Source organism: Cygnus olor, chromosome 3 (genome assembly GCF_009769625.2).
Source record: "Cygnus olor isolate bCygOlo1 chromosome 3, bCygOlo1.pri.v2, whole genome shotgun sequence".
NCBI classification, from domain to species: Eukaryota; Metazoa; Chordata; class Aves; order Anseriformes; family Anatidae; genus Cygnus; species Cygnus olor.
In genome coordinates this window covers 8,121,704-8,146,832 of record NC_049171.1, presented here as the reverse complement: position 1 = coordinate 8,146,832, position 25,129 = coordinate 8,121,704, and the positions used below count along the sequence as shown (strand labels likewise).

General features: G+C 41.9%; 1 protein-coding gene across 14 annotated transcripts in view; it reads left to right on the top strand.

Moving 5' to 3' along the window:
• KLHL29 (kelch like family member 29) overlaps positions 1-25,129 on the top strand; it is a 391,073-nt gene that overhangs the window by 120,978 nt on the left and 244,966 nt on the right. For all 14 annotated transcript variants that reach the window (XM_040553896.1, XM_040553905.1, XM_040553902.1 and 11 more), the window contains one exon: positions 23,145-23,450. In XM_040553896.1, coding sequence (XP_040409830.1) covers positions 23,190-23,450 — 261 coding nt within the window. In that variant the 5' untranslated portion in view covers positions 23,145-23,189. The remainder of the gene's footprint in view (positions 1-23,144; positions 23,451-25,129) is intronic.

Genomic DNA, 25,129 nt, shown 5'->3' with positions numbered 1-25,129 from the left:
GACAAATGGTTTATCAAGCATTGCCAGAGCACCTGGCTTCATGCTGAATGCAGGAAGGCAGCGGCAAGGGCTTCAGAGAGATTAACTTCCAGATAGGCAAATAATAATAAATAACAGGCCGCAAGCAAGAGACCAGAAAAAGAAGAATCGAGACCGTAAAGTGGAGTCACGGTGATCCAAAGGGACAAAGGGAAGCAGATTTGTATATCGGGCCTTGAAACGCAAGAACTGAGCGGCAGATGGATGTTGCCAGGCTTGGTGATGGCAGGGAGATTTGCAGGAGGAGAAGGTGGGGAAGGGCAGTGCAGGAGGGCGGGGAGGGCGAGGACGGCAAGAAGTGGGGACTCGGACACGGGGCACAGGACAGTGGGGACAGGGAGCTGCGACCTCATGAAGGGCTTGCAGGAGAGTGTGGCACAGTCCCTGCTGTGAGACACGGGGCATATCTTCCATAAGACTGGAAGGTGGTAAGAACAATTCAAAAGATCCTCCTTACCCATGCCCAATCTATTAAAAACCCACGATTTAAAAAAGCTACATTTAGAAGATGTCCAGGAGCTTATGTTTTCAAACTATTTTTGATCGAAACATTGATCAGGTATTCACGTTCACTTTGCTATCAATGCATCTATACTGAATTTTTCTCCTTGACTGTGGAAAATGCTTTTGAATCTGTTGAAAATTGGAAGTCTTAGATGTACAATACTGCTTGAGTTACAGCTGGGCAACACTGGACTTCCCTGTTAGACCTGAAAGTTGGATAGGAGATGGAAAGCTAGGGCCCACCTGCTTACTCCAAAGAATTGCTCCCAGCCTGTTCTTTCAGTGTGTAGACTCTTTTTACATTGGGGTGACTTGTAGTTGGGGTGTGGAAGAAGTTGATCATCTGTGGACATTCCCAAGGGTGACGTGGACATTCCCAAGGTAATGTGTAATCTGCTCTGTAACCCCACCAAGTATCTCATCAAGTGGCACAAGGGAAAGTCTGTCCGCAAAGAGCCACCACAATATTCAAAGTTTTGATAATAAGGTTACATACCATTTTTTTTAACATGCATATACAATGTCACCCTATTACAGATGAGTTTGATTCTATTCAAATTAATTACAAATAGTTAATATACCTAAATCTGGTACCCTCTAAGTCATCAAAGAGCTGGAGAAGTAGTGTGGCCCAGGGGCTGGAACACAGACCAGAACATCAGCACCTCCAACATTTCCTCTCATTCTGCTCATGATGTAGTTCACGACTTCGGGTATTTCATTTCATGCCTCCATTTCTCTATCCAGCCAAGGCTATAATTTACTCTATTTTTGTGTCACATTCCATGGTCTAGAACTCAAAGTTTTGCAACCTTTCTATACTTGGAAGAAGAATGAAATGCTAGTGGGGTGACTGTATTTATTTTCAAAGAATTTGATAAAGAGCTACAATTCAGATGCTTCGGAGTGAAAGTGCCCTGGTTTTTGCACCTCTTCTATGAGATGGCATCGCTCTTGGAGAAATGTTTGTGTAATAAAATACTGTGAAGTGACACTATTTCCAAATGAGATTGTGACGAATAGAGCATTTGTAGTATTAAATCCATGGGTACTTTACATTGTTATGACAATAATAGTTTGCATTGTTGTAATAAGTTACACTTCTTCTTTTAAAAAATAAATTTAGTTAGAACTTAATGCATCTTGGAACACATACCCTCCACTGAAATCAGCTGTGCATCTCTTGGAATAAAATTGCTTTAAACATATATAAAGGTACATTGTTTGGTGTATCATATATCAGAGGCAATTGTGAAATAAATGATGTTTATCAGCGTGCCTTATGTAAAAAGATTGCAAATATGTTGTCCTTTATGTAGCTCAGGTTTGACATAATCATTGCCATAATTCTTCTGCTTTTAATAAACAAAATTACATTGCAGCAGACACTTGAAACTCTTTTATTAGGAACACCCAGGGACGAAGCCCTGCAGTGAGGGGCTGGGGCTGGCGTTAAACTCAGTAAGCACTTAGTAAATTTTATTCCCCTTTCCTTAATTATAGATAGCGGGTGCCATGCTCATAACTTATGGTCCTGCAATGCCAGTACAGTTTGTGGAAAATCTTCCATTTTTGTAACAAGAGCAGGGATGAGACTGTACTCCTAAACCGGCAGGAAAAAAGTGCTTTGACTTAACAGGTGCTGTCCATGCTAAAAGGATGAATTTGAAGATTATTACCTAGTATGACTAAGATTTATGATGCAATCTGCTTTTTTTTTCTCTTCTTTAGTAGAGATAAGGGGGGTTATTATTGTTAGTAGAAATACCTATTAAAATAAACCCCATGAAGCAGTTTCAAGGATTTGATAAAAATGAATATAAAGTTGAAGCTCCCAGCTTATCTTTAACTCAAGTGATTTTCATAGGGTTATAACTCTTCTGGCATGGGATAAGGGAGCAGGAGTTTGATTTTTATCCTCACCGCACAATAGAAGGAAAAAACAGATTTTGTATTTCATTTATTAGCACATTACTGCTCAGATTTGCATCTGCATGGGGGAATTGACAGAGATTGCACACAGGTGGGAGTGGGTAGGGAATTTGTGTGTATGGCTCATCTTCATGTTGTGGTCATTGGTGTCTACATACCAGGATCTACAAGTAGTTCTGGGGAGACTCTTTCCTACGAAAGGTGTGCTAGGAAGAGCTGGAGAAGCCTTAGAGTGCCGAAAGCTCCAAAGACCTCTCCCCAGAATGGTTTTTGCTGTCAAACGCTGGGTTCAGGGCTTCCAGTGCCGCCTGCTGAGTCACGTCCTACCCCTTTCCTACTTTTTGCTGTCTTCTGACATCTTATGACTGCCATCCAGAGATGTTGCCAGCAGCAGCAGCTGGAAATCTTGACAACACAGTGTGGTTTTATGTCTTTCTTGGCAAATGTACCTTTGTCCATCCCAGGCAGAATGGGACTGAGCGATGCTGAATTTGCACAAGACTAGTAAGAAATGGTATTGATTTTTTCTTGATTTCCTTCTTTTCATATTTTTTTGGGTGCGGAGTCTTATTCTAAGTTTCAAAGCCAGACAAGTAACTTTAAGTGTTTCTTTTGCACTAGTTTCTGGGATGTTCATTGTGATGGATTTTATTGATGGTGAATTATTTTCACTTATAGCTTTACATTATTTAAGGATTTCCTAAACAAGAGGTAGCACTACAAGGTCATGCGTTTAGATTTAAACTATATGTTATCATTGCCAAATATGAAAGGAAACATTTATTATTTGCATGTTTAAGAATATTTTTCTTCGATTAATACCTATGTTTTCTTTTAAATTTGTGGGTCTTTCTGGGCATTCAGGGTATGTTTTTGGAGTGCTTTTTTTTTTTCATATATATGTACACCCCTTGTGCCATTCAGATTTTAAATGCTATTGACTTGGTCAATTAAATTAGTTTGGTAGCTTCACTCCTTTGCTGAGTAAGATGTGTTTGCAGGTTGTACAGCTAAGCGTGATCTTGTGTCCTCACCTGTGCTGGGGAATGCTGCATTCGCAAAAATATTGTTTTGACTTTTGACTTCTCGTAGTGTAAAAACTTAACCTGGAGTCTAGTGATACTGGTTTGACCAATATTGTTTTTACTCAACAATGCATTTTTTATTTAGTAGGGGATTTTGTCCCAGTTTTTGAATGTTCAGCATACCGCTTTTCAAGGTCTGTGAAAAGCAAGCGAGTTGTTGTGTTTCCAGGGAACAAAAGACTTTGCATTAGTAGAACAGTGTGGGGTTCATTCCTCAGCGTTCAAACATGGGCTGAGAAAGTAGGGATTGTTGCTAAAACAGGCTTTGAGTTTTCCTTCAGTCTCGTGGCAGGGTGCGCTGGTCCCCACCAGCACGCGCTCGGATGCCGGGGAGCCGTGCGCTTTTGGCAGGGCTCCCATCTTGGTGGAGCGCTGGGACCTTGCTAAAACTGAAGCATTGAGACCTGAGTATATTGTATCGAGTATATATTCGAGTTGTTTGGCTGAAAGCTTAAATGCTGGGTACCACCCGGTTGTTTCCGAGAAGCTGCGCCGAGTTTTGCATTCTCCGTGCGAGGAGGTGAATGTGACATCCCACAAAAAGGCCACCCTCAAGCAGCCGAATGCCGAGTCTTTCATTCTCGCTTCCTTAATGTTTATTAAAAATGACTAGGAAGAAGTTCAAAACTTTTGTGTCTGATATGTGTTATATCTATTATGGTGTCAGACAACTAAGAAAAAAGTCACTGGCTAATGAGTCTTAATTGTAACAAAACATCAAATCATTGTCACTTCTGCTGCAGTAAATGGCATTCATTAAATTAATCCACTCCATTACAGAAGTATTTTGCAGAGAATACCATGACCCTACTGCTTCTGTAGCAGTAATAAGCTGAACGTATCGCTGTGGCACTATTTGGTATATTAGAAAGCAGTTTGAAGCATGGCTGCATGACCTGAAGCAACATCAGCAGGTCTCAGGTAGCATGTTTGAAAAAATAAACTACCTTAATTAGAGACGGGACTACAGCAGACCCTAGGTGTGAACATTACTGTAGCTTAGCACTGCATGAAATAAAAATCTGGATCAAGAACCTTCCTGGCTCTGTTTGCAGAGCGGCACAAGCCAAAGCAAAGCTTAGATCTCGAATTGGGAGTGTGGGGGGGTTGAAATCTGGATATTGGTCTCTTTTCTTCACTCTTACAATCCCCTTTTAACTTCGGAGCTAAACCCACCATGTTTTCTCTCCTCTTTGCCCCCCCAGGTATCAGAAAATAGAGAACCGCATTGTGCCCCATCGCTTTTTTTTCTTTTTTTTTTTTTTTTTTACAACACCGCCATCTAAAATTTCTGGCAGGAGTTGCTTTGACTTTTTAACAGCGTTCTATTTCATACCATATGTGTACATACACCAACGATGATATACCGCGTTTGTAACTAGGGAATGGCCTGCTTTATTAAACATCCCCCTTGCCAACAGTAAAAATGAACAGCCACAGTAAACACAGACGCGGCGAGGGAAGAATAGCCCGAGCTGTGTTGCTGCGCATTGTACCTAAGGAAGGAAGCATCAACCTCTAATTGGCTCTGAATGCAGCCCACCTACTTAGCAAAAGAGGCTGCCAAAAGCAAATTGCCCTGGTGCTCCGTGCGCCGTGCTGCCTTCCCATTGAATTCAGTCAAATGGGAGGCTTTTGCCTTCGTTTTTCAAACTCTCCATGAGTTGGCAAAAAGCTTTCTCGGGGAGAGCCTGTGTGTCCGGAATAAAAACCTCCCAAGGATGCGTTCGCTCCTTCACCTCCTCCGAGGACAGTGCCACTCCAATTCTTCTGGAAATTTGAAGATGACTGCAGGGGCAGGAGGGGGTTGTATTTGTTTTGGGGAAAGGGGATTTTTTTTTTCCCTGGGAAAATACATTTTGGAAGAAAGCGAAATGGAAATCTGTCTTGTAGCTCTCAAGCTACTCAGCACAACATTCGGTGCTTATATGTTGTCGCTTTGCCAGCAGCGGGTGTGCAGAGGCAGTGCAGGAAAGAAGTAATTACTACATGTCCTTAAAACGATCGAGAGCCAATAATTTCTTTTAATTACAAGATCATAATCACCGGTTTGGGCCCAACCTTTGCACCCAGGCTATGGGGTGTGGTGGGGATGCTTCTGGGATGAGCCACACTATGGGATTTAACACCACGGGTTGCACCGCAGATAGAAATGGTGGTCGATGGGCAGGTTCCCCTGCTGGCCGCTGAAATTTTGCCGTCTAAGTTAATAAAATCAATCGTCCTGAACTAAAATCTGCTGTGAGGGGTTAGCAGTAGATGGCAGAGTTGGGAGACAAAAGGGTTGTGGGTTGGTTTGATGGTTTCTGTTAAATACCTTATTTACCTTTTTTCCCCTGTTTTTTTTGGTCAAAACCCTGCTTAGAAGCTTATCAGATAATAAGTTTGTCACTTCCATTTCATCACCACTGAATTCCCACCTGCATCTTCACCTCTATTTTCTCCTCTCTACATCTGCAAATAGCGTCCAAGACCTTTGTTTCTTTTTAAGGGCATCAACTTGCCAAGGTATTGGTACATCGCGTCGCTCTTGTTCACACGGTGCTTTCACGTAGGGAATTTCAGATGGGAAGAGAAAGGCCAAGAAGGTAAGAGTAGCCAAGTAAACAAAACAGTTTTGCAAACTTTGGGTCAGTCTTGTTTGGGGACAGAGGAGAGTCTTGGATGATTTCTTGCCTTCACATGAAGCAAGAGCACAAACTACTCAGATGGTCAGGTTTTCTTGGCTACTTCAGAGAACCAGCGCTTCAAGATTAAAAACCAGACCTCGACAGCAAGCTGTGTTTTGCACATTCCTGAAAAGGCCTTTAATTCAGTGTTATTTGATATTCCCAGAGTTGTGACACAACTGCATAGTTGTGTTTCTCGTCCAACAATGACTGTATGAATAGGGTTTCACTCCCCCCCTTCCAAGGAATTTAGCTTGGCCATTTTGCTAAGTGTACAAAAAACCACAAGGAAATTGCTGTTTCTTTTTCCTCCCATATGCACATTACTGACACAACATGACTTGCGTAGTCCTTGCTGTAACCTGTACTTTAGCTGGTCAATGTAATTTATAACAGAAAAGCTACATATTATAATGACACAGCTTTCATAATACGTGTGTGTTGCCTCCACTCTGCTGTTTTACGGCAGCGCTACAAAATATTTTACCAGCGTCTGTGTAAATCCTATAATCTTAAAAATGAAATGGCAACAAAAAGCCTCCACCTGACGAGTAAAGCAGAAACACGTTCATGCAGTCGCTGAGCGTGTGGGTGCCCGAGGAAGATAATGGCAAATCTGCTGCATCGTGGTGGCTTGAGTCCCGAGGAGTGGTGGCAGCAGAAACACCAATGCCCTCCCTCATGGGCTGTGGCTGAGATCTGGCGTTTGGTTTTGGGGTTTTGCCCCAAAGCTGTGCTAGCAGAGTGGTGGAGGTGTGGTGCTAAGCTGCCGTGCGTCCTTGGGTGCTTTTCTTCTCTCTCCCCAGTGAGCTCCAGCGCTCTGTTGAGCTGAGCCCGAATGATTTGCCCAAAGTCATATAAGAGATCTCAAGAGAGCGGAGGGTTGTACCCACTCCTTGCCTTTAGACTAAAGCTAGAATTAAAAATAAAAATAAAAAATAAAAAATAAAATATGATACCACCTGAAAGAGAGCTCTAGCTCCAGTGTTGTGATGAATGCAGCCATGCCAGGCACATCGGCACCCAGCTCCTGGCATGGAAACCTCTGACTCCAGAAGCTTTTTTTTTTAATGCCCCATGCTTGAGTTATAAAGGGAGCCGAGGCTGCAGTCCAAATCCCTCAGCAGGACGGATCACACTGTTTCACCTCCCTTTGGTGCTCAGCGCAGTGTATGTTTGTGTGTTGGAGGGGCTCGTGACATGACACCGTGGGATTTGGGCAGCGGCTGACTTGTTTGGGAATTTCCAATGTTCCTGCAGCGATAAATGCCCGAATAATACTCCCTTTGGCTTATATAACAGCAGGACATGGGGCACCTAAATATTAGCAAAATGTGGTTTCCTGCAGAGGGGTTTTGTACGTGTTTCAATTCAGGCTCTGCTCTCCCTACCTGAGGGCTTCTTTAGCTTTGGTTCATATTCTCTCCATCCTCATTTCATCAGCAGGAGAGGAGGGATAACAGCAGTTCTTGACCTCAGAAGATTTTGTCACCATTAAATAGGTATCAGCAGTGTTTGGATGTGGTGGCGTTGGAGCAGGGTAAGTGCTAAGACAGAACCCAGTGGCCCAGAGGAGGAAACTGCTATATGCAGATACATTTTTTATGCATCTTTGTCCCCTAACCATATCACGTTTCTCTTTAAGTGCATTTTCATTCCGTCGATCTTGAATGTGTGCATATCCCAGGAGAAATCTTACACAGACCCGAGGAGCCTGTCCCCATGTGGGTGGTACTACGGGCCCCTGTGCCATGTCCCATGTGTCATAGCCAGGGATGCTCTGGGTACAGCACCCGCTGTCACCGCATCTGGGGCTGGGTTTGGCTTTCCATTCAGCCAACGGGTGACGTTTCCAAAAAGAAAATTCTACAAAACGGAGAGTCTCTGGGAGATAATTAGGTGGTTGTATAAATAATGAGTGAGAGCCAGATATTATCTGCCAGCTCTATAGCCACATCCATGGAGAGAAGAGATGAGCTTTCTTCGGGAGCAGGAGAGTTTTCTCAGCTCAATTAAATGGACGTATAGTACCAGCCTGACACTGAGCGTTTGTTCCCACAGAAGCCTGTTACAGGGAAATACAGTTAATGTTGCATACAGCCTGTGTTTAGACCTCCCGCTTGGATTATGAAAAATGTTAAAGCTGAAAAAAAAAAACATTCATTATTTGAGTTTCAAAATCTGACTGGCTCCTGAATGCTCTATGCAGCAGGGCGCACCTTTTCCACTGGCCGATTAGCTTCTTGTTATCTTCTTGCAAATGCCTGGCTTCACTATTCCTGTACTTTATTTTAAAAGGCTTTTGCTCTGTGCAATTGAATATACTGTAATCTTCTTATCAAATGCTAAAGCTCTTTAGTGATGCCATTTTGAAAAGTACTTCAGTTTTTAAATTGCAAATTCTTCTCTGGCTGGAAGGTCTCTGTGTCCTGGGTTTACTTAGTGGTTGAGAATATACATATATATATATGTATGTATAGATATGTACATATGTGTCTCTGTATGTAAATGGTGACAAAATATACTGTCCCATTTCTAAGGATGTACATTTGTGATTTTCCCCCCTAGAACACTAAAGTGACGATCCGTTTTACAAAGCAGATAAGTGTCTCCCTGGTCATTTTGGGGTGTTTTTCAGGTGGTTTTGGTTTTTCTTTTGAGCTGTTTCCAGAACTCAGGTTTTTCCTTGGCTTCAGAACCTCCAAAGCAAAAGAGAAATTCCCCCTGAACAAGAGCAAAGTTTTTCGTTATTATTATGAAGCAAAAGAACAAGGCTTGTCTACTTTTGAGTGAGGAACTGAAAATCTGAGCTCATGTATTCTGGTCTCACATCCATCAGTAACTTGTGATGTGACTTGAAACAAAATCACTTAACCTGTGAGTCTGTTTCCCTACCTGTAAAATGGGGTTGAGAATAAGAGGGATACCACGAGCATTAAATATTTAATGTTTGTAAAGTGCTTTGAAGACAGAGTGCGATGTAAATGCTTATCACTGTGTTGAAATAGGAGGAGCTGGATAACCTTGTGTAGGAAAATTCTGCTAGAAACTGTAACTTCGGGAATGAAGACCAAAGCAGGAGAAGAAAAGACATCTGGCAAAATTGTATATTTGAGTGAAATGCACTTGAGAATCTCTCCGAAAGTTAGAAAGAGGCAGTCTTTGGGACCATCGAAAATAACCTTCAGAAAATCAGAGGATTCAGTAAATAGGCAAAGTTAAACTTTTCTCCAAAAAAATAATTAAAAAAACTTCTAAACAAATCATTCTGTTTAGCCTGACCACAGTAATCAAACATGTAATGGGGCCATTATATGTGAATGCTGGAAAATAATATATCTAGTTATAGACAGGCATTATTCCTAAGTGTATGTCTAATCCTTCCTAAGTGGATGTTATTACTTACCTAGAAGATAAAGGAAATTCAGTGGATATGTACTTTATTCTGGAAAGCAATTGGTATAGCACTCCATTTAGGAAGGCTATTCCAAGCAGCTCATACACTTATGTCAGCTTAGAAATTATTTAAAATTGGATAGACAAAAATTTAATGATATGATGCATTGAACAAAATTTCATAATAGAGCGGCAATAAAGAACACATCTTTAAAGTGAGCAATAAAGCAAAACCCCAGCTTTTGTAATAATTTAAGAGGTTTTCTCCATGGTGTCTTTTATAAATACACTAAAATATTGCAGATACAGAAATATTCAGTCCTTTTTGTCCCTCTTCCCTACTAGCACGGAGAATGCCTTGGGAGATCCTGGAAGGAGAAAGTAGCTGCAGATCTTTGCTCGCTGTGATGGATCAGCCTTGGCTGGCTGCTGGAGCCACACCCGGCCTCTCCATTGGTCCCCTTTCCTCAACAGGACAGAGAGAAAAAATATGGGGAAAAAGCTCATGGGTTGAGCTAAAGACAGGGAGGTAAAGACGGGGAGACCTCTCACCAGTTGCCCTCAAGTGCAAAGCAGACAACTGAAGCTGGGGAAAGTGGCTGTGGGGCTGCGCCATTCATGTTGTCAGGGCACAATGATCATCGTGGTCTCTTGTGTTTTTTGGACATAAAAATCCATAAATTCGTAAGACTAACAGGAATGGTGCAGTGAGTCATCCACACGGCAATCGAGGTGTCACAGCAAATCAGAAGTTCTCGCTGTATCTTTAGAGACCTGGATTCAGAGAAAACGTTGACGGTAATTGAAAGGATTGCTCGTACAAGGCTGCAAAATTGTGGGCAGCCTAACAACACCTGCATGTTATCTCCACACCGTTTAGGGCACTGCCTTTGGAGGTCCGTGCCTGCATCCAGAGCTGTGGAGCAGCTGCAGGGGATGTGGGCTCCCCAACCCTGGCGTGCTGCTGCTGCTGCTTCTCGTCGCGTGATGTTAGGTTTCGCATTTGATGCCTTTTCCCTGTATTTAGAGCTTTATTCCCTCACATGCCATCACCTATTACAATTATTTACTGAGAGTGCAGTGCCTTTGTCTGATCTTCCCCAGCCCGCTCCTGTCAATGCCTAAGAATTGGTTAAATTACAGTAATTCACAGTCTCAGCTTTTGCCCCCTGTTTTTGCTTCCTCAGAGATCCAGAATTTCTGGCCAAGCTGATGAGATAAGCTGCAGCCACGTTATTGCTCTTACGTAGGATATATGCTTCTCTTAAGAGCTGTAAGGTTTACATGCGAGGAATAATTCTGCTCAGAGTGATAAGTTTCTGTAATATATTCATTTGGGTTTCCTTGCCACGTTTTAGATCCCTGTGAAAACAAGCTCCTTAGTAAGTTTTGTAGCGGTAATAAAATAATTTGCTTCAATGTCTCGCTATTAGATGTCACAACATACTTTTGGTTTTCCTCCTAATGTTTATGGCAAAATGGCAATGTGAGGAAGGATTAATCAATCAGGAAAATGATCTGTTATTTCCTTTCCCTTTTAATCTATCCAAAAAAACCTGATGGGCTGCGATGCAAAGTGTCTCTAAGCAGTGCGTATAATGTATGCGATTACTGCATGCTCAGCAGCCAAATGCAAACATTGCAGAGTAGAAACACAAGGTTTATCTAAAAATAAACAAAAAGGAAACAGAAATCTGTACTTCAGATTCTGCACGCAAGCTGTTCAAACAGTCAGATCTTAATAGTAGATTTAAAAGTGTCAACAGCAATGGCCTTGTTTTTTTTTTTTCGCATGGTTAAAACTTGTCAGCAAATTCAGTCTTTTGAGTAATAATAGCACTAACAGGCTTACAACAGCCTATCCTTGGTGTATTACAATATAGAAGAAACCTTACAGGAACAACAAGTATCTGTTGACCTGGGGTCAGCGTGGGAATCTCGGGTCACCGTTGTAGGCTGAGAAGCTTCTTGAGGAAAGAGCAAAATCCATGAAATTATTGCATTGCTTAACCACGCAGCGAAAGGTCAGAAAGGAACAGACCTCTTCAGATTATATTTAGTAGCTATGAAGATTTTGCTTGTCAGAGTCACTTTGCACCAAGTAGTATTTTGCCCACCCTCTCCCTACTCCTCCGCTGAAAAATTTCCTCAGATCTAATCTGAAAGTAATCACATGCTCATTAGCAATTTTTCCATTTTCCAGCAAACCAGGCAATATTAGTCTAAAAGCTAGAAATGCAATTATTTTGCTCCGTGCGTGTTTATTGACAGATGGGCCAGGCCAGATCCGTACTGGAAGATGCAGGGATGGGACAGCAGAGAATAAGCACGCGATGCTCCTAAATATTAAGCTCTCCTCTGATGCACTCCCGTAAATTGAAGTGACTGTTGTTGCTGTTAAGGTTGGCTTTACACATATTTTTTGCTGGTGTTGACATCTACTGGATAAATTCGCTACTGGCAGGAGGAATACGCTCGGTTTCAAAGAAGAGGAGCGTGCTGCTCCCCTCCTCTCAGGAGGCTCGCGCCGCTCAGCTCGGTCTTGCAGAGTCATGGACTCTCGCTGTTTCCTTTTTTGCTGTTTTCTCTGTGTTGTGCTTCGTTTCCAAAATTGTTCCGTGAACAAAAATTGAATTTGAAGATAGTAAATTGCAAGCGGGTTTGGGCAACAGACTGATGAAACAGCTGCAGTCTTTCTTTCCGAGACTTGGATTTTTCTGTTTTGCCCAAGGCAGAGAAAGGAAATTAGTTTATTAGTTTCACTTCGGTCACTGGTGAATATCTTCTTCCCCCCCTCACAAAAATAACACTTTAATTCTGCCTGATTTGAAATAATTGACCGATCAGGAATGAGGCATATGCAGGGAGCTACCAGGACTGAATTACACCGTAGGCCTGGAAGATCAATTGTTTGGGAGGAGAGCTGAGGTGCCGCAGCCTTATATTACACCTGCCTGTTTATTGCACTTGGCCGGAGGGGAAGGCACTGCGCCATTCTGATCTGTTGCCTCGGAGAAGTACGGATGTAAAAGGAATGCAAAATAAGGGAGCAGCAAGTTATTTTTTTTATGTTAATACATTTTATATTGATATTGAGGACATTTGAGTAAACGGAGCCTCTAGTTTATAGAAGAGCATATGTGTTTTTCCTTCTTTCTATGCCAATATTCTTTGCTAAATGCAGTTAATTTTTTTAAATTTTATTTTATTTTTAGTTTTTCAATAATACTTGTAGTGATTGACTGGTAGCAGTAGCACAAATGCTTAGTAAAATTAGTCCCACTGGAAGATTACTCAGATGCTACATCTCTTCTCCTTACTCCTCCTTCCTCTGCTCTTTCTGCCTGTGCTAATGATTTCATTTTAAGAAAAACGACCTGAGGCACAGTGGAGAAAAAGAATAAAATAAAAGGCACAACAACAAAAAATCTGACGGACTTATTCTTTGGCAAACCCATGGAACAGAAGTGAGGCCAGATGTTTGCTATACAGGCATTTGGCATGTATGTAAGAATCTCGCTACAAGACTGCATATAGAGTTTTTGACAGCTTTGGCTGAACGGAAATGAATGATTGCTATTCAGGATAAAATGCAAACATTTTGGCCAGTGCTTGCAAATCTGGGAGCTTTACAGTTATATTCTAAACTAGGTTCTCAGTATTCTTAAATCCACATTTCAGTAGGTGCTTACCAAACGTGGCATGATTTATCTCTGTGATTTTTAAAGGTTCTACATCACCTAACGTATCTTGAGAGGGGTTTTGCAAGTGTTTCATGCTTTTGAGAAATGAGCTGATTCTTTTGTTATCATGCTAGTTCTAAAGCAGCTAATTAAAAGCTTCAGACCTCTGGCCTAGAAAAGGTAGGTTGCTGATTTACTGCGTTCAGCAAACGGTTTTCATCCGACAGTTGGAAAGATAAAACATGAGCCGTTAGTGGCAAATTTTAAGTGAGAAGCAAGAAGGGGTGGTGGAAGAAGTGATAACAGGAATTGCTTTTAAGAGGCACAGGAGCAAGCTGAGAAGCAGGTGGCTTTGATACTGGGTGTGCTATTAGTTCATTAGGATGGTGGCACAGTCCCTCTGATTCTTGAAGCATCCATCTTTCGAAACAAAGCAAAAATAACAAGCAGATGTAAGCGATACTTCTTCTGGTGAACCAACTGAGAACAAAATCAGTCGCTTTACGAAACATGGTTAGGCCATACAGAGGTGATGAGCTGTGACTGCACATGGACAGATAACATGGGCTTTTGGCCTTCGGTGACATCCACCAGTACGGGAACGTGGAGATTTGAAATCCCCAATTGTCTGCCAGGTGAGCTGGAAGAAAAAGTCCAATAATTTTAGCCGGGAAAAGGGCTGCATGTACTGGTGTACGGGTAGTGATGGTACCTGTGCCACAAAGCAAGCAAAAGTCTCCTCTGAAAGTGTGACAAGAGTAGATGTGGCTCCATAAATGAAAATGGAGGAAGCTTTTGAGGATATGAGCGTGGAGGTCAGCAACCGACCCATATTCAGGGCACCTGAAACTGGAAAAAAAGGGAGTTATTCCCCATGGAGTAGACGTCATGCACAGCCTCTGGAAATGCAGTTCCTTATCGCAGGATGGGGATAACTGCACTTTCCTACTTCAGTCAACAGCATGAAGTGAACCATGTAAAAACCTCTAGGATGCTTAGATACATGATGATGTGGTCTGTGTTTGTCTGTGTTCAGTAGATTTAATATTTCTTGTTTGTTTTGGAGGCATTTTGCATCTAATAAGCCCTTTTTATATACCAGATGCTGTTGCACGCTGCAGTGTACATGTGGCCTTCATCTGGGGGAGTGATAAATGCCTCCTCTTAGCACAATGTGTTGAAAAACGCTGTGTGGTCAGAGGGCATCAGTCCCAAAAGAGAAAATGTGCTGCTTCCCCTGGTACCACCTGAAGATTTTACATGTGAACATGTAAAATGGGGATGGTACAACTCAAAAATACCCTATAAAAGGGAAATTCAAAGTACAGTTAATTAATTTTTGAAGGAATACAGGTGATCCAGAGAGATTTTGCAGCAAAATATGCTGTATTTAACCCTTTCCTTGGCAGAGACCTTTCTCCTCTAATAGTCTAGTCACTGCTTGATCAGTCTTCTCCAAGGGCTGGAAAATTGAGAGTGGCAGTAAATCAAAGGGAATTTCTCCTGCCTGGTCCAAATGTAATCTGAAGACGTAGTCCGCACCTCTAAGAAACCAGCCCCAAAAGAGCCGAGATCCTGTTAATTAAATTTTCCAAGATCTGATTTGTGACATTTGGCAACGCCAACAGTAGCTTATTCTCCATTTCTGCTTTATTAACTATGAAGTCTTGGGCGAGATTAGGTATGTCAGGTGCTGGCATCCACTCCATGCATTTTGAGAAGATGGCTGGTTTCCCCAGAAGCAACCTAGTCGCGTCCCTGCCTTCCCTCCTCTGTTTTTCCCCGCTGGCAATTTTGGACCGTGGTTGCTGGCCAATGCCCAGCCAGCCCCTGTGCAGGGATTTGGGGTCCCGGCCGCCGGCTCGGCCCCGTGAACCTTTCTGCACAACCTCCCCACGAACCAAACTGGCCGTTAACATAGCAGCTTCTGGCATTTGGCTTCCTTTTGTTTGCTTTTCATGCTAATGAGATAATTTAATTAGGGAAGTCAATGTTTTGGGCAGTGTTTTGCAAGCAGAAGTGTTACAGAGGACAGGATGGATTTTCTCTCTCCCCATTTTTTAGCCAGGCTGGGTTCCAGGCAGCGCTGGCTACTCAGGACCCTGTAGAGACATCTAAGAAAGTTTATTATGCCTTTGTGTAAAGTTCTGGTGGATTTTCATTTAGAAAATTGCTGTGCAAAATTCCAGTCGCGTTGCTGCAGGAGGACATTGCAGCGCCCAAGAATCTGCAGCAAATGGCAGCTAAAATTGATTTTGGGGAATGGAGCTCAGAGCTCTGCCCTGAGCTTTTGGGGGATGTTTGCAACGTGCCATGGGGGAGAAACAGATCAAATGAGAGGTCTTTCAGATAAAAACCTAGAGAGAGAGGAGTGGAGTTAAGAATATCCTCAAGATACCTATCCCAAATCATTTTATATCAATTTTTATATTTTATATCAATTTATAATTGACAGTAGCTTTGTCTGAGGATGGGGATCAAGGCCTTTCAAAATAGTGCAAGGCGTTTGACAGATACAGGGCTTACCCAAAAGGTAACCCTTGAGCCTGATGTAAACCGTGTACCTTTGTGTGTGTCCAAATTTGACACATTGCAGGGTTTTAAGTGGCATTGTTCTTCATCTTCTGCTCCAGTAGTGTGAGCATGAGGATGCTTCTGGAGCACTGTGAATTTTTCTCACCCTGCCGATGCTCGTAATCCATAAATTGCAGGGTGTGTTATCACTTCCACTCAGGTTGGAAAGGAACTGGCACTTGAAAGCAAAGGATGGAATATAGGAAATTACCATATTTAAAATAAATTTCCACTTGAAATTTCCCAGAAACTTAGGAATAAAACATACACATACAGACTTTTTAATAACTCCTTATTTAGGACGACCATATCCTGCTAACCTGGGGAGAAAGAAACCAACCTAGTAAGGTAGGGTTTCACTCTCAATGTGCCTGATATTTATTTTTTTCAGTTAGATAGTCTAGTCTATCGTTTTATATATCTAAAGGTAAGATTTCTATACCCATCTTACATACACATAATATGCATACACACTTTTCTACCATATTTTGAAACAGGGAAGGAAAGATCTAATTAATGTGTTTTGCATAGTGGACTCTGTCATGGGAAGACACTTGTGTTGCAACTCTGATTTTTTTTAGTGTGTCCCAAAGCATGGTTTCTTCCAGCATATATTTGGAAAATTAAGTCCTATATAATTTCTTAAATCTTGTGCTCCTTTATCACTTACAGCGTTAGGATTTTTTTTTTCTTCTTTATTTTTTTTTTAAGATCTGATTGTAGCAAAGCAGCTCAAGTCTCTCTGCCTTGTCTTGGATTTTACAAGAGCTTTACAACTGTTTACAAGACTAAATCAGGGGTTTACAAAAGTAGACCTTGCTTGATAATAAAGTTGTTTCCTTGCCCCTCAAATATTTCTGGGTCTTATCTTTCTACACAGCTGCTTGCAGTTCAGCTTTACAGAATCTCTTGATTGGATTCCTACTGCCTTAGTCTAACAAAGAAGTCTTTCAATGAAGTTACCCAAATGGAAAAAAAAGAAGTTAAGTAAAAATTGTAAAAATGGATTAGTCAGATCCTTGTAGGCTTCTAACAATGATTCCATATCTATCTAAGAGAGTCTTCGTAGGTTATAAATAATGTTGAGCTGAAATTAAACATTTTGTTTGTCACACTTCTGAAGTAAAGACTAGCTCCCAAAGCTGCGAGGTCTACTAGTTTATTACTGGTTGATAGGGCTACTATTTTTTTGAATGATTTTTTTAAAGCCACATTTACTTGTGTGTAAAGTATGTGCATGTGTGTGCTTGCAATTAAATGATGCGCAGGATTTATACATTTCGATGAGATTTTGGTGCTGTATACATAAATTAATGTCCTTACCCCTGTGCCTCAGGAAGGGTTTGTTGTGTCAGTATGCACTGATAAAACTGCATCCAGTAACAGTTCCCCTGCAGCATATATCTGAAATCATTCGAGGTTAGGTACTTAGACATCTTCTACTGTATCAGTTACAGTTCTTCATGCTAGATCTGATTACAGCAAATCTCTCTCTTCTTCATATTTTTTTTGCTGTAAATCTCATAAAATACTTATGCTTTGCATGCACCTAACTGCTTTTTAAGCTCTCTAATAACCTATTTTATCTGTGCTTCCGTTCAGCCAGTCTGAAAACTCGTAAGGCTATTTAGCTGCTTATTTTAATGTTTCAAACTCTTTCTTTCTTCTTTTCTTCCATCTCTCTAATGACTGTGTACCTACTTCCGCTGTGCTGTCTCCCAACCTCTCTTGCCGATCATATTTCTCCAATGTTATTATGTAAAAGGTAAATTTAGAAACAAATGCTTACCCAGGAAAAATTTAAATTAAAAGGCTGACCTTTATTTTTGAAGTCACTTAATGAAGTTGACTAATAGTCTAAGAAATCTGATTCTCGTGCTTCAGACTGGCTGAAAGCCTGTTTTTCCTTGTATTTATATCTGTGAGGACAGGCATTTTAAGGAGACCTTGACTAGATAAGTGTGGAGAGCAGGGAAAAAGCTGCTCTAAGGCTCAAGCCGGACTGTCATTTAGAGGAACATGAATAGGAAACATTTTTTCTGCAGAACAGTGAGTGCTTTGGGCTCGGGGGAAGAAGGGCTGTGTTTAAATGTATTGAGCATAAAATGAAATGTTAATCACTTAGGTTTAATAAATCTGCAGCAATGATCTGTTTGAACCTGGTAAGAGGCCTGTAGTTAGCACACCGCTATCTCAAACGCCTCTGGTCTTTTTCTTGCCTCTGTGTACGGATGTGTGGAAGCTGTGGAAACACGGCACAAACGAGCTGGCAGAAGAGACATGGTGAAAAATGAGCACCAGCACGAGGGTGGTTTTCAGCTAAGAAGGCAGGAGGGCTTCTGAATTGCCAAAGGGCTTGGGGTACATTTGGAGGTTGGATATAGTTGTATGTGTAGGTGCTCCATGTTATAGACCTGAAGATGCTCCCGTTCTGCAGAAAAAAAAAAAATCTCAAATTTTATTGTTGGGCAAGCTGTTTGTATGAGAAATTTCAAAAATCCGTGGTTTTCACTAGCAGAGAACTGATTCACATTTTACTTTCCTTCAAGAGAAGGAGATTTAAAGTAATTTCTTTTTATGGCCTTTCTCACCTGCTGCACCATGTATTTTGGCCATGGGGAGCCAGGAGAAGACACCTGCCATGTTTCGCAGAAGGGCAGTCGGTCCTGTTTCATTGTTCTCCTACTTTCTTCCCTATTCAACCATCCCAAGCCCGTCTTGCTGTGAAAGTAAATTATGGAGTAAAGGGTCAGGTTCATGCACAATTCTCTTGCCTGGCTCCAGGGAACTTTGCAGGGCCGTTCTCTGAAATCAGTGGGCTATCTGCACTTGGCTTGGTTCAGTCCTTGCTACACCTACTCAGCGATGGTGATCTTCAGGGACCGGGGCAGGCATTTTGTTTGCTTTGCCATATCACTAAATCTCATTTCAGATTTGTCGTGGGCTTTTTATTTCCGCCTGCTTGCTCGATCTCTCTTCTGTAGCTTATAGCCTTTTCCGCAGCTCTCCCTTAATGCTGTTTTGATCTCCTTTTTGCTTCGAATTTATCAGTTCATCCAGTTACGGCTATGGGTTTCGATCTTTTCTCTTCTCCCTCTTCAGTAAGGGTGTTTTTCCCCCTCCAAAAGCATTTTTGTTCCTTTTGGCTGCACAGCGAAATCCTTTGATTCTGTGTGACAAACAGGAACACATATTTCCTCTCTCGTCGAGATTAAAGACATCTGGCTACTCTGGCGATTACTTCGTGGTAGAGCGTGGGGGAAGGCCTGTCTCATTGACTTCACCACCTTCACAAGATAGTTTGTCACCTGAATTAGCTGTACAGAGTGATTTTCAGCAGTAACAGCATACAGTAGCCCTCCTCATGGACTTCTGAGGTATGCAAGTCCTATATTCTTTCTATTGCCAGGCATGAGTACCTTCTGGTTTTGTGGTATGTGGAGCCATGGTGGATGTATCTGAGATAGCTTTAAGCTCATCTTCTCGAGAACTGACTTCTGGACATGGCAGTGGGGAGCTGTGTGCTAGCAGAAAAATTGGCTCCAAAACAGAAGTTGATAGATTATAATTAGCCAAAGTTTATCTGTGGGCAGTACTGGGAGTTCCCCAAGTCAGAAAACTGAGGTGAAAACCTTCTTTTTCTACCTTAGTGGTGCTCAGAGGGATTTAAAGCTAAAATTGAAGGGCCTACAAAAGAAAAATATGTGTGCATGCATATGAATGTTGAGAAAAAAAATCCCTTAAGGGAAAAACAATGAATTATGTGTAAGTATTGATGTTGGTATTTGTAAGCATTAGTATCTTTCTTTCTTCATCCTTTCTCTCCAGTGGAAAGGTGTGGTTTTCTGTTTGGTTTGGTTTGCTTATTCCTTATTCTTAAAAAATTCTGAAACAATCCATGGAAGATTTATCCTAAAATTGGATACAAAGCTGGGACAGGGGAGGGTCAGGCTGGGTGTTAGGGAAAGGTTCTTCACCCAGATGGTGGTCGGGCACTGGGACAGGCTCCCCAGGGCAGTGATCACGGCACCGAGCTGCTGGAGTTCAAGAAGCGTTGGGACAATGCTCTCAGACATAGGGTCTGGTTTTGGGTGGTCCTGTGTGGAGCCAGCAGTTGGACCTGGTGATCCTTGTGGGTCCCTTCCAGCTCGGGATATCCTATGGTTCTGTGAATCTATGACTTTGGAACAGCCAACAGCTGCGTTAAGGTGGAAATACTTGTATGTCTGTGATTAGTGACTGCTGTCTGTGCTGTTCGTGTGTGGTTTTTGCGCTGGCCTCCTTCAGGGCCGTTTCTCAGGATGGTTTATGCTGTTGTCCTGTGTCGAGCTCTCTGCAGAGGAATGTGATGATTGTGCTTGGCTCGGGACACAGATTGTCGGAGAAGTTTTTCTTCTGAGTACAAGATATGTTTTAAGCATTATTATTATTATGATTATGATCCTTGACAAAGATAGCCTAGACAAAGCATAAACTCTGGATCCAAAAATACATTTAAGAGCTAGCCCAGACCATTTCTTACCTCACCCAGCAGCTATTTATGAGAACGTTCTATATTGTTTCTAATTTTAAGCAATTAATAACAAGCACTAGCAGTTGAATACCCATTTATTAGATAGTTATCCCCTCCAGTTTTTCTGCACATCTTCTTGCTGTCAAATATCTTTGCATCCAGCCAAAACCAACACGCTTGAAACAAGCAGTGTATATTTAACGCAGTGCATTTTCAGCCCTTGCTTTTAGTTTTTATTGTAAATAGAATAAAAGACGGTAACTGGACAAAGAGGAGAACTTGCTTGTGAAGAGGGCGGTGGGTTTTAAGTAAACTTCTTAATGCACGGCTTAGTCACTGGCTTTTTTCCTCCTTGTTATTGACGTAATTGCCTGTCAGTCTCATCTGATAGTAGAATTGCTGGGGGCATGGTGTCTTGGATCGTGTGGCAAAAACTGCTAGCTATTGACTTGTGTGCATGTGTGCTCTGCTCTCCGCTGAATTAAATGTCAGATATACTCAAGTGTGTGGGTGGGTGGGGGATATGTGATTTGGTTCTCTCTCGTTCCCTTGTCAAGAAGTACACTAATACAGCTAATGGAGATCCTCGAGCACAGAAGGAGAAGGGCATTCAATTGACAGCCACCTTCCAAACAGTCAAAAAAGATCGCTTCCTGCAGTGGGGGATATAAGATATGAGAAGAAACTTCCAAAGGCAGGGAATAATAAAGGCTATTGTGAAATTGCAGCTTGCAGTTTACAGTCTCCCTTTTTGCCTGGCTTTGCAAAAGGTTTATAAAACTAAAGGAAGGAGGTTTATGCCTGTGGAATTTTTAACCTTTAAAGAAGCTATCTTTAGGTACTGATTTTATTCTGAGATGCTTGACACGAGAGGAAAAACTTGCTTTCTTCACTGCTCCTGAAACAAAAGTTTCTGTTTTCACTACTGCATCTATCACAGCACTTGTGCCTCTGTTTTTTACCATGTTTTGTGTCTATCTATTATGTCCACACGGTCCTTTGGAAAACCCCAAATGACCTTTCTGATATAAAGTATCAGAAAGCCACAAAAACAGGAGAAAGAGGAATCTGGCTAAATATCTTTGAGTCCCTTAACCTTTGAGTCATCAAGTCAAATCTTGCATCAAATCCTACCAGAGAAAAACCAACTGGTTCTGTGGATTACGAGGCGTGCCGATTTTGTGGTCAACATCCATGTCACTGCTGGAGCAGGGTGGTGGCATCACCATTGCCATTGCAGGTTCTTGGGAGATCTTTGTTGGACAATGATTGTGGTAGGGATTTTTTTGTTTTCTAATACATATTTATATTATTCATTTTTTTAACTGAGGAAGAGTTTTCTTCCTCTTGAGCCAGTAGCTCTCTGGTGAAGCATGTGAGCCTTTAATACACTGTATTTAGTCACAGTAGTTGGTTCTGTTTGCTTTTTTTTAGTTCTACCAGGTGAATAACTACTCAAAATGCTGATAGGCACACTGGTTTATACCACTTCTAAATAATATCTCTCTGAAGCAGTTTGTTATCTTTAAGTTTCTGGGTGAGTTTTGTTTTAGCTTCCCTCCTCAGCCATTAAGAGCAGATATTTTTACTGTCCATTTTTGTATCTAAGAATTTGTGAAACAAAATTGCTTCAGCTGACCTGTTGTTATTATTACAAACAATTTATTGGATCGTGTGATGCAAATAAAATAAATCAGATGCTGCAGTGACCTAGATACTCATTATTTATTTATGGGAATAAATATATTTAGCATGTATTTATACTGTTCTTCAATTCGAAATGCTGTAAACTCTCAGTTACTCAGACCTCTGCTGGGAAAATAGCATTATTGCCACCATTTTGCAGGTTTGGAAACCTCGGCAGGAAGACTTAAATAACTACTGTAGGCTATGTAAGATATAATTATCAGAACTAGGATTAGATGTTGGGAGTCTCAAGTCCCAGCGTTGTGTTCAGCCGTCTTGCTCCTGGCTGATAAAATCTGTGGATAACAAAGACTGAGGAGGTAAGTAATGATAAGGACAGGATGCTCACACAAAGTGATTTGGTCATTTGATCATCTTGGCTACATTAAGTGTTATATGTCTAGCCGAAAGCACAGGAGGAGACAGAAAATGCCGGTGTGCCCTGGAGAACAGCAGCTCTGGGGAAAGCTCGGGCGTCCTCGGGGTGAAGTGTTCCTCCCATGGGAGGAGGTCGAGTGAAAAGGAGGGTAGGGGACAGTGCAAAGCAATATTCAGCTTTAAAAACAGAGAGGTAATGAATAGCTGCAGCAGGCAGATTTTTCTCCCTCTGGTCTTTAGGATTATTTGGTCGCACGTCAGGTGCAGAGAAGTCATAGTGATGATCTGAAGACTGTCGAGAAAACTGCAAGATGGAGCTGTTGGAAACATTTTCCTGCTATCAGAAGATTTGAAGGATGATTTTCTTCTAACTCAGCGTCCCGTGATTTGCGTGCTGTTACTTGTTATTCTGCTGGAGAGTTTGGGCAGATGGTGTTTCCTCGGGTCCGAGGCACGGGTCTCTCCACCACATGCTTGTAGTTGTTCAAACTCTCCAACTTCTGTTCTTTATTAACATTTACTACAACACTGCTCTCTTCCTCCCGACGTTTAGCTCAGAATAGGAGTGTAACAATGCTCTCCTAACACAGAGGAGGCTTGGCAGGAGGTTGTCCTGGTGACTGCAGAGCACAGGCACTGTGCAGGGACCTCATTCCCAACACCTCTTTGCTTTTCAATCTTTCAGGCAAGCTCTCGAGTTCCCTTGGAGAAGCAGCCGCCCTCCACCGAGATGTCACGGCACCACAGCCGGTTTGAAAGAGATTATCGGGCCGGGTGGGATCGCCGGGACTGGAGCTCCAACGGCAACCACGTCGGCAGCACCAACTGCAGCAGCGCCGCCAGCACCACCAGCACCAACCGCCCCGGGCTGCTGCCCCTGCCCATCGTCCCCTCCCGGCTCCCCACCCCGGCCACCGCCGCCTGCACCACTGGCAACAGCGATGTGATCACGAGCCTGGTGGCCAACTCGTCTCCGGCTTCGACAACCAAAGTAAGAATTTTGGGTTTTTTTATATATTTTTTATTTATTTTAATTTTTTGTTCTGGGGATGATGTCTTGAGGGGATGTTAGAGGTGGAGCATCATCCGTCCCTTTTGCAAAATCTGCATTCGCAGCATAGCAAAGAGGAGAAAATATTTTCCTGGGCAGTCTGTCTTTTTATCCTTTTGTGCATTATGCACACACTTGGACAGGACATCCTTGCTCAGAGACTTAGGGTTTTCATGTTCCTGAGAGGCCCAGGGCCGAGCAGAGCAAACTCCCCTTTCCTTCTAGCACTGCCTACATTTGGGCTCTCCATCGCTTTTCCTGGAGCATGTGATTCCCATTTTTGCTTTTGAGAATGCCCTCGTTGTCTGTTCACCAAAGCAGGGCTGTGGTTGACAACAGGTGGATGTGGTTTTCATGCAGAAGGAGCAGAAAATGGGCATAATTTTGGCCAAATGGTGTTTTTCTTCTTTTTAGTTGGTGCTTTCATATGAGGTTTTCAAAGCCTCCTTCTTAGTACAGATTAGAGTGTAACAGTTATACTGTTATAACCAGGCTCTCACTTTTGTACAGAAATGCACACTAAGAAGGAAGAAAATGTTAAGCAGCAAAGAACTGAAGTCACTAGTAAACCGTTGAGATGTTTAATATATAACTGGGGCGAGGGGAGAGCTTTTTCTTTTTTTCTGCTTCCTTTTTTTTTTTTTTAAAGCCACCACAAACATTTAGCTCTTTTAAATCTGCAAAGTACAACTTGATATTCCAGTTAGAAACTTGGGGTTTCTTTCTGCATCCAAGTTCAGGTAGAACAGCTGGGGAATAGAAAACCCTGGCAAATAGTAAAGGTGACCACAGCATTAGCAAAGTGAGCCAGAAGCACTGCTGGTTTTCTTTTTATGATATTTAACATTTTCTTTCAACTTGGTTTCATTTTAATAACTGCAAGTGCCAAATGCAGCAGACACAGACAGGGGAAAGGAGACAATAAAGTTATTTAAAACCAAGAGCAAGCTGAAATTTTGCTGCAGTACCATTATTATATTGATTTTTTTTTTCACACTGTAGAAAAACAAGGTCAATGCTGCAGAAGGAAACATTAGGCTAAAGTTTACAGTGTATTTGGTTTTAAAAATTTTCCATGGTGTCTTCAAATAATTTTCATTTGAAAGAAGACAATCTGATCAAAACATATTTAGAGTGCTCCAGATGCTATCCACAGATAGACGCATTTCAATCATGCTTTTTCTAGACAAGATTGAGGCAATTTTGGAGCCAAAGCAGTCATTTCGTTTATCGTGACCTTTGTTCCTGGGTCTGCGCAGAGTCCAACTATTGTCTGAAGCTGATCAGCCCTTCTCCCAGATGTTCAAAACCATTTTGAAGCACAGCAGTGCCAGTAAACCATGTGTTTATTGGGGGAGAGGAGGCAGGAACTGCAAGTTAAATGCCTTTTGATCATATGTTCAATGTGAACTGTTTTCTAAATTACCTTATTAGGCAATTTTCTGATTACTTTCATTAGTAAGAATGTTTTGGCATGAATAGATCAAAAGCAATAAACAGGCAAGAATGGAGGTAGCATGGGACACTTTTTGTTCAGAGAACTGTTAATCAGCTGTGTAATCTCCCATAAAATTAATGTGCAAAAATGCCTACCATCCTTGCCCCAGCCTCTTCTGCCG